Source organism: Syngnathoides biaculeatus, chromosome 2 (assembly GCF_019802595.1).
Source record: "Syngnathoides biaculeatus isolate LvHL_M chromosome 2, ASM1980259v1, whole genome shotgun sequence".
Classification (NCBI taxonomy): Eukaryota; Metazoa; Chordata; class Actinopteri; order Syngnathiformes; family Syngnathidae; genus Syngnathoides; species Syngnathoides biaculeatus.
The window spans coordinates 25659902-25669775 of NC_084641.1; the positions used below are offsets into that span (position 1 = coordinate 25659902).

General features: G+C 47.5%; 1 protein-coding gene across 14 annotated transcripts in view; it reads left to right on the forward strand.

Annotated features, from left to right (window-relative positions):
* The window catches only part of LOC133512970 (nuclear receptor coactivator 3-like), an 89419-nt gene extending 79980 nt beyond the window's left edge, over positions 1-9439 (forward strand). For 11 of the 14 annotated variants that reach the window (XM_061843096.1, XM_061843152.1, XM_061843162.1 and 8 more), the window contains 10 exons: positions 628-786; positions 2969-3208; positions 4156-4255; positions 4345-4516; positions 4768-5097; positions 5355-5453; positions 7381-7618; positions 7785-7965; positions 8054-8243; positions 8329-9439. In XM_061843096.1, coding sequence (XP_061699080.1) covers positions 628-786; positions 2969-3208; positions 4156-4255; positions 4345-4516; positions 4768-5097; positions 5355-5453; positions 7381-7618; positions 7785-7965; positions 8054-8243; positions 8329-8340 — 1721 coding nt within the window. In that variant the 3' untranslated portion in view covers positions 8341-9439. The remainder of the gene's footprint in view (positions 1-627; positions 787-2968; positions 3209-4155; positions 4256-4344; positions 4517-4767; positions 5098-5354; positions 5454-7380; positions 7619-7784; positions 7966-8053; positions 8244-8328) is intronic. The other 3 variants (XM_061843124.1, XM_061843133.1, XM_061843142.1) reach the window with 3 other exon arrangements.
* Positions 9440-9874: the final 435 nt, after the last annotated feature.

Consider the following 9874-nt stretch of genomic DNA (forward strand, 5'->3'; position numbering starts at 1 on the left):
TTTTCGACTATTGTTCAGCTTTGCTCACACAGAAATGCTTGCAATAGCTCAGAGTTGTCATTTCTGACATGGCAATCTGAAATTTTAACAAAAATCCTGGAAGTTGACACACACGATTTGCCTTCGCGGGCCACATAAAACCATATGGCGGGCCGGATCTGGCCCCCCGGGCCTGGAGTTTGACATCAGTGCTTCAGATGATTTCAGTTTCGATGTGACACAGCGAGTGTGTACAACATCGTCAGGAATGACCTGCCTACACAGGTAATGTAAGCTTTCTTCTGCTTACAAGTGAAATGCAATTGTTCCTCCTTCCTTCGTGAGCACTAGCATATGATATGCTAAATCACGTACTGCCGTGCATGCTAACACGTTAACCAAGTCAGACAATAATTGTGAACATTAGGTAGGCCGTCCATTTTGGAGAAAATGTAAGAACTTTTAAGTGTATCCCATGGTTGTAAAATTATTGTACATACCATATATAGGTATATTAATACTGCATCAATTATTCGTGGATTTCTGTTATTTGCGGGGGTGTAAGGAATGTAACCCCCGCGAATAATGGGGAAACCCTGTACTCGTGTGGAAGTAAAGAGAGTGACTGTTAATATTTTGTTTACTCAGAAAGTTCAGGTTTGGGTCCAGGGCCTCGAGGGCACTTCCAGAGGACCTTGTCTATGGAGGGGAAGCCTCCTGGAGGACTTGGAGGAGCAGGAAGGCGCCCAATGCTTGTCAAGCAGGAGAATATGATGGGTAGCCCTGACGGCTACCCAGGGAACATGGGTGTGTATTTAGTACTTTATTTGTTGCAAGTAATCAACCACGTGACACTCAGAGACTGGGAATAAAATAAATGATCAATTCATGAACTTTAAAGGTCAAGTGTCATCCCTATAAACATTCGAAAATAGATATTGTAATGAAAAATACATATAACATTATTCACTTCCAGTAGTAATTTTTGAACTTGTCATCGATAGAATGAACTGGGGAGGAGTACTTAAAGGGCCACTGTCATGTAATGTATGATTTTTAGTATGTTATCAATGAAAAAGCGGCAGCCGGTATGGACCCATCTGGTTTTTTTTCACCCCAAATCATGATTTGGACGTTTATGGCTTTTTGTAACGCCTGCCATGAAAATCCTCTCAAGAGATTTGTTTTCGACAAGAAGCAGGAAGTGACGTCGGAGGCAGTAGCGCGCCCAAGCGGACTTGCTTGTTTCCACTCGTTTTACCTGCTGGAAGGTAACTCGTTGTTTCTTCGTGTTAGCCAAAATGCCGCCTCGTTGTATTGCTGGATATTGCGCAAACACTCGGGAGGATGGATTCGCTCTTCATACTTTTCCAAAAGACCCGGTTCGTCATGAAAAACGGATTGCGCGGGTGCAAAGAACGAAAGCTTTGTGAGTTCCAAATGACTGGTAGGTGTGTATACACCTACTAAAAAAAAAAAAAAAACAATAGTTTGTAGGGGAGGGCGTAATCCGTAAATCAGGGGTGCTAAATGTGGCAATGTGCGCATGGGAAGGCTTCCATGCAGCAGCTGTTCGAGGACAGCCTCTGCATGCCTTGTGGATCGCCACTCGGTTGTGTGATGTTCTCTTCTTCAAAAAGAGCTTCCGTGTCTGAAGGGGCGTGTCCCATAGTAGGGTCCACAGCGTGTTTTCAATGGCGAATGTCCCAGTGTGACATCACGGACAGAAAATGCAGCCAATTTGGCTACCACTTGAATGTCGAATGAGACTTCCACAACTTTGTGCATGAATGATGCGCTCTCCACTCATACTTATTTTTTCATATAGACATTGTAGTGAATCTTATATGTTTTTTTCACTACAATATCTATTTTAGAATGTTTATAGGCATGACACTTGGGCTTTAAACTCATCACACAGTACTACCTCAGTAGAAAGCGTAACTACTGGGTAGTGAAGCAGAATGCGTAGGTAGAACTGTGTGTTTTATACTCCAGCATAGCGCTAGTTAGCTTGAACCCGACCGACTCCACGCGCTTGCTAATCACCTGTGTCTGGATTCCTCTAATATGAATTGTCAGGGAAATCTCAAATAGTAATCGGTGTTTTTAGAAAGAGTGAAGCCCCATCCCATTGGCGTGAAACCTCTCCGCCCTCATCGACCCGGGAGTCCATCGGAACAAAGACCAATTGATGTAAAACCTGCATCGGTGTTCTAAACAGAAACCGGCCAAAAGTATCATTCAAATGCGTGGGGGGAAAAAAAAAAAAAACACCCACATAACTGTGCAATCATTATGGCCAAAGAGAGAAGTGTATTGAAGTGAAAAGTCTGACGTAAAAGGAGGAAAACACACACGTACATTTTTTTGTGATCACTTCTCTGAGGACGCCCTTCTCCGGCGTCAAGGGGTTGACGACTCACTCAGATGTGAAGACAGCCCACTTGTCCGGAATCACTGAGGCAGGAGAATAACTTCACTACATGTAGTTTAGTTTCGGCGGCACGGTGGATCAGCTGGTAAAGCCTTGGCCTCACAGTTCTGAGGACCCGGGTTCAATCCCGGCCCCGCCGTGCCTGCGTGGGTTTCCTCCCGGCACTCCGGTTTACTCCCACATCCCAAAAACATGCAACATTAATTTGACACTCTAAATTGCCCAAAGTTGTGATTGTGAGTGTGGGCTGGAATAGGCTCCAGCACTCCCCGCGACTCTTGTCTGGATAAGCGGCTAAGAAAATGGATGAATGGATAGTTTAGTTCAACCTGCTTTACCAAATGTGGAAATTGGTTCCACGTAACCTTTACTATCTGACTGTAAAACAGTGGCGTGAGAAAATGCTGAATGGGGAGTTAGTCTGGGAATCCGCTTGCCACCGTGGCTGGTGAGCCAAAAAATCGCCAAGCCCTGTTCTTAATTTCCAATGCTAAATGAATTCCATGTCATACCTCGACACCACGGTGACTGATTCTTGTCTACATAATTCAGTATTACCAGGGCCAATGAATAGGGCTGTAGTTGCCCAGAGGTCTCCCATGGGGGGATCTGGAGACTGGAGTATTTCCCGCTCCAGTACCAGTCCAGTTGGTTCATCTGTTCACCCCTCCATGATGCGTCCCAACGTGGAGTTCAACGGCAGCAAAGGAATGATGACAGGCCCCATGGTGAGCCGCTCTAACGTTAACCCAGGATCCAGGTCTATGTTGCAGCAGCAGCTCATGGATATGGGTATGTTGCTCAATTCACTTTGGCCTGTCAATCATATGTTAAAGGGAAAATCCACTGCTTTGCATGACCAATGTATCCAATAGGTCACGTAATAAATATATGCTCTATTTTGACAACGTGATGTTAAATCCTCTCTCATTTCATAGGGAATGAGGCCGGAGTCGGACTACTCGGAGGCCTTTCGCGCTAGACGTAAGGGCATAAACAAAGGCCCCGGGAGCTCTGGGCCGGCAGACGCGAATGGTTCTCCGGAGAGGAATGACGTGGAGTCTGATGAGCGTGCTCCGGCAGTGGGCTGCGAGCCACGCTTCGGCGTCCGGCAGAGGTTCGGCGTTTGAGCTTCGGTTAACAGCCTCCACCAGACGCCAAAGGTCGTCAGACTCCGCGTCATTCCCGTCCAAAGAACCATTCCCATCTGCCGGCCCAAAGTTGGTGGCGGCGGGCCACGGGCCGAGTTTCCAGGCTTCCTGGACGCCGAAGCTAGGCTAAAGGCCTCTGCCCGCCACCGGAGCTCGCTCGTCAGACTCCGCGTCATTCCGCGTCAACATTAATTACAGCCACAGGTTCAAATCTGTATGGAAGTATTCCGCCGTCTTCCCCATCAACCGATACTGATATTTCTTCATCAGATGAGGATAAATCAGAGAAATCAGCGCCGGGCGTAAATGGTGTCCCGTGTAATTCAGCATTTGGAACGGCACGGTACACGTCACATATGCCCGCATAGATCATGTAACTCGCGAAAATGGCAGCGCCCCAGAAAATTTGTAATTGCCGATAAAAATCTTCTCAAAACGCTATGAAATGAGAGAGTATTTGACATCATATTGTCAAAATAGGGTACACATTACATGACCTATTGGATACACTGTTCATGCAAAGCTCTGGATTTCTCCTTTATTAACTTGATGAAGTGTGAAATAAATTCGCATTGTCTCTTGGTTAAGGTGGTTCCACTGACATGGTGATGAGCGTAAGCGCCTTCAGCCAGCAGGGCCAACCCAACCCCTCATGGCCCGACGCTCTCATGGCCATGGAAAGCAACAGGTGAGCGCAGCCTACCGCATGGAATTTTCGCCCTAAAAAGCCCCCCCCCCCCAAAACAAAGTCTTAATCCACGCGTGCGTTCGCCGCAGGCGCCAGTTTGCCAACACCTTAGACGAACTTCTGGCACCACCCACCACCAGCGAGGGTCAGAGTGACGAGCGGGCGCTCCTGGACCAGCTGGATTCCCTTTTGAACAATACAGACGGCACCGCGCTCGAGGAGATCGACAGGGCCCTCGGCATCCCGGATCTTGTCAGCCAGGTAATGTTGCAGGAAGTAGTCTGTCTCATCTAGGAGTAATCAAGTGGTAAATTACAAAAACAGCCTCCTTGTCGTGACTCCTAACTGTGATTAATTGAAATCACTTCACTCTTTACTCTGTTTTCTCTCTCTTCATTTTAATGAAGTGATATAAATGAGCCCCGAGAGATTGAACTCTGCTGCATTGGCAAACAGAAAATTAATCAGTAAGATTTGCAAATATTTGGTCAACTCGCCGTTTCTCCCTTCAGACCCAGGGAGCAGAGCAATCGCTGGAGTCTTTGACTGGACAAGAACCTTCTTCCTTGGTACTGGAGCAGAAACCTCTTTATGGACAAGGCTATCCCGGACCCCCGACGGTCCCCATGCAGAGCGGCTACGGCGGGAGTCCGATGCACGGGCAGCCTCAGCAAGGGGGATTTGGGCCCATGCTGTCCCAAATGGGCCAAGGTAACAGTTTCCCTGGCATGGGTGGAATGGCGGGCATGGGTCACCCTCGTCCCAACATGATGAGGCCCAGGATGATGAGTGCTAGCAAACCCATGAGGCTCCAGTTGCAACAAAGGCTGCAGGGACAGCAGGTATCGATCACGTCGCAAGCATTTGATACGTAATGGCCGTTGTTAAATATTAATATGTGCATGGATGCCATTGATGAAAAATGAATCGCATTTAAATTTTGCTCCATTTTACATTTAAATGGCAATTGCACGCCATTTAAGCTTGCGTTGTATTGAACTTCTTAAAATATATATTTTTTTAATTGTAAGAAGACCATGAGGATCCGCATAAGATCATTTTGGATTTAATTTGAATGATTTTTTTTTTCCTTGTTCAGTTCATGAATCAATCACGGCAGTCCATGGGAATGAAGATGGAGAACCCTGCAGGGAATCCTGGCATGAGGCCCGCCATGCAGGTGAGCACGACTGGACAGGTAGGCAACAACTTTACAACAAACACTTTATTTGTCCGTCTGTCCATATAGTCAAGAAAATGAGTATTTGAACACCCTGCTGTGTTGCAAGTTCTCCCACTTAGAAATCATGGAGGTGCATGTCCGCTGTGAGAGAGATAATCTAAAAAGAAAAATCATCTGATACAGCTGCAAATAAGTATTTGAACACCTGAGAAAACCAATGTTAATATTTGGTACAGTAGCGTTTGTTTGCAATTACAGAGGTCAAACGTTTCCTGTAGCTGTTCACCAGGTTTGCACACACTGCAGGAGAGATTTTGCCCCACTCCCCATACAGATCATCTCTAGATCGGACAGGTTTCTGGGCTGTCGCTGAGAAACACGTACTTTCACCTCTCTCCAAAGAGTTTATATTGGGTTTAGGTCTGGAGAATGGCGAGGCCACGCCAGAACCTTGATATGCTTCTTGGTTTTCCTGGCTGTGTGCTTCGGGTCATTGTCATGTTGAAAGACCCAGCCACGACCCATCTTCAATGCTCTGACTGAGGGAAAGAGGTTCTTCCCCAAAATCTCACAATACATGGCCGCGGTCATCCTCTCCTTAATACTGTGCAGTCGTCCTGTCCCGTGTGCAGAAAAACACCCCCAAAGCATGGTGCTACCACCCCCATGCTTCACAGTAGGGATGGTGTTCTTGGGATGGAACTCATCATTTGTCATCCTCCAAATACGGTGAGTAGAATTATCACCCAAAAGTTCCCTTTTGGTCTCATCTGACCACAAAACCTTGTCCCATAACTCCTCTGTATCATCCAAATGGTCATTGGCAAACTTAAAACGGGCCTCAACATGTGCTGGTTTAAGCAGGGGAACCTTCCGTTCCATGCTGGATTTCAAGCCATGACGTCTTAGTGTATTACCAACAGTCACCTTGGAAACGGTGGTCCCAGCTCTTTTCAGGTCATTGACCAAGCCCTGTCGTGCAGTCCTGGCCTGATTCCTCACCTTTCTAAAGATCTTTGAGACCCCACCGAGATGATATCTTGCATGGGGCTCCACTCCGATTGAGACTGACCGTCATGTTTAGCTTCTTCCATTTTCTAATGATTGCTCCAACAGTGGACCTTTTTTTCCACCAAGGAGTTGTACAATTTTGTCTCTGGTGTCTTAGGACAGTTCTTTGGTCTTGGCCATGTTACAAGTTTGAGTCTTACAGATTGTATGGGGTGGACAGGTGTCTTTATGCACCTAACAACCTCACACAGGAGCATCTGGTTCAGGATAATACATAGAGTGGAGGTGGACTTTTAAAGGCGGCCTAACAGGTCTTTGAGAGTCAGAATTCTAGCTGATGTTGAAATACTTTTTTGCAACTGTAACACAAATAAATCGTTCAAAAATCATACAGTGTGATTTCTGGATTTTTCTTTTTCGATGATCTCTCTCACAGTGGACATGCACCTACAGTGAAAATTTCAGATCCTTTGATTTCTAAGTGGGAGAACTTGCACTATTGCAGGGTGTTCAAATACTTATTTTCTTCCCTGTACATCCATATTCTACTCCGTTTGCTTTTATGAGTGTTGCGGGCTAACTGGAGCCAATCCCAGCTGATGTTGGGTAAAAGGCACAGCGTAACCCGGACTGGTCGCCAATCAACGGGCGCGTGCAAGGCCTCGTTCAAACTGCCAGCCCCAAATCGATTTTTGTCGCACGCAGCTTGTCAGGCCGTTGAGACAAACAGCTATTCACACGGAGGCTCACGTTTATATTTTTTGACAATTCATATTCAGCTTTGTATTTTTGGATGAAACAACTCGTGCAAAGCTTGGGAAACATACAAACTGCACAGAAGTGCCTGAATACAGATTTGAACCCGGAACCTTTGGACAGTGAGGCAGACGTGCTGACATCACCGATGTCCTCAAATTCTCCGTTCTCCCAGCAGGGTTTCTTGAATGCTCAGATGATGGCTCAGCGCAGCAGGGAAATGGTGACCATGCAAATGAGGAGGCAGCGCATGATGATGCTGATGCAGCAGCAGCAGCAGCAGCAGCAGGCGGCCGGGGGTGGCTTCAGCCCCCCACCAAACGTCACAGCTCCTGCCGGCATGGACAATAGCGTGGGAGGGCCCGGCATGGGTCAGCCGGGTCCACAGCAGTTTAGCTACGCAGGGAATTACGGTGAGTGAGTCGACTGGCGCAGAGCGGCGGGGGAATGCTGCTCCCCGGCGGTGAGTCGCTGAACTAGGAAAGCTTTGGCGATGCATCAACCCCCGTTTGTCATACTGTCTTTCAACAGTTGTGCTTTTATGGCCATTTCATTTTTTTCTCCAATTTATCCATACAGGGATGACCCAGCAGGGAGACCCCTCGTTTGGCCCGTCTGTTGCCAACAGCCCTCCTGGCGCCATGATGACGAGCCGCCTGGGGCCTCAAAACGCCATGATGCAAGCACACCCGCAGGGCGGCCCCATGTACCCCGGCGGGGATATGAAGGGCTGGTCACAGGGAGGCATGGGCCGTAATAGGTGTGTAAAAAAAAAAAAGTTAACGCGGTTCTCGGAGGCCCGTTTGGATGAATGTTTATCGCCACTTGTCGTCTGCTCCCCGCATCAGTGCGTACCCGCCGCAGCCGTTTGGCCAACAAGTGCCCCCAGGGCAGCAGCAGTTCGGGCAGCAAGGAAATCCCGGCCAGTACGGGGGCATGATGATGAACGGCGGCATGGCGGCGAGTGGAGGAGCGGGTCACATGGGCCAGATGGGGATGAATCCAATGGTGATGGGGCGCATGATGGGGCAAGATCAGGTGGGCGCGTCGGTTCGAACGCTTGCGTTGTGACGGTCGGAATGCGCAGCTCAGCCCGTCTTCTCTGTTCCTCTCCTCGATCCAGAAATATTGCTGAGCTTCACGGACGACGTATTTGTGCGTGGGAAGACGCACGGAGACGCACCACCGAGGTGGGGGGTCGCGCGCCTTTCGATTGACGCCTTGACAAACCCCCGAACACTGTGATACGCGCCGCTCATCCGCTTCCCGACGCCTTGGCGCTCCCCCTGCTGACTGCAGTGTGATATTGCGGTCTGAGCAGGTCGCCGCGTAGACTTGCTCCACTTGTTGGGCCTCGCAGTCTCAGCGGGCTCGAGGTGCTCGTGGGGATGGCTTGTCCGCGTGTCTCCGAAGCCCTCTTTTGTCGAATGTACGACGGAGCTTTTTTTTTCCGACGAGCGTTCTCTTTCATATTTTCTCGGCCGCCTCGTGCCCGCTTTCGACGGGGGCCCGCCAGATCGAGACGTCGGCGAAGAAGCGGCAGATTATCTCGTCCCCCGAGGCTCTGCGGGCTCGCCCACAACCGAATTGTTGGCTGATTGCACTTTAAGGGTAGGCCAGCATCCGCAGGATTATGGCAATAGAGGCCTTTTACTCGAGTTTGAATCCATAGCGGAAGATATTCGCGGTTTTATTTAACGGTTGCTCCGAGGGGAAATTTTACTGGGGGGCGGGCCCGTGTATCTGAAATGGGTTTTGAGGATCTTTGTTCTTAACTGGGAACCAGTAGAAAGGTAGCAAGCACAGATTTTACAACAGCATTCTTGGCGTCAGCGTACCAACTAATTCAAAGAGCAGAGATTGAAGGGAGGAAAGGAAAAACAAAAACTTTGAAAACAAAAACTGATGTATATTTATACGGATTCAAGAGGAGGTCGTTTTATCAATCCACAGAAGGATTTTTTAAAATCAGAAATTTGAAGATATTTTGATTACCGAAAATTTTCAGTGTTTGAACGTACAGAGATCGAAAACTGGCCAAGGGCGACATCGATGTGTGTATATAAGTTGACGCTGTAAAATAATTAGATTTCTAGCAATAATCTTTCCTCCTGGTTCTCATCTTTGTTGAAGCATCAGTTCCTCAAAGTGGCGCTACTGCAGTATTAGACACAATGTCTTGTTGGGTTTCCTTTATTGTTAATAGTAATTGTAAATAAACTTCAAATGTACTATACAGTATATATAAATATATATATATATATATATAGACATATATATATATGTATGCTTTTGTAGGTCACAGACTTCTTTGCACAGATTGCAAGGCTTAATATTTAATGTCCTTATTCCATCGTCAGTCATCTTTAATTTCGAAAGACTTTAACCCTTGGCCGGAAGTGAAGGCCTCGAATGGTTTCGAAAGCAGTACGCGCGTGATTTCTTTCATGCAGCCCTTAATACCCTCTTAAAAAGCACTTTTGTTATAATTTTCCTAATGATTTCTCTTTGTTTTGTGAAGGCTTTGTTATCGAGGTGCTAATGAACAAACGTCAAACGAGCTATTTGGAGGGTTGTGTGTCGCGTTCAGAACGAGTTGTTTGAGGCCAGGGTGCGTCATCGGTGTGTGTGTGTGTGTGTGGGGGGGGGGTATTTTCTTCAAAACAAAC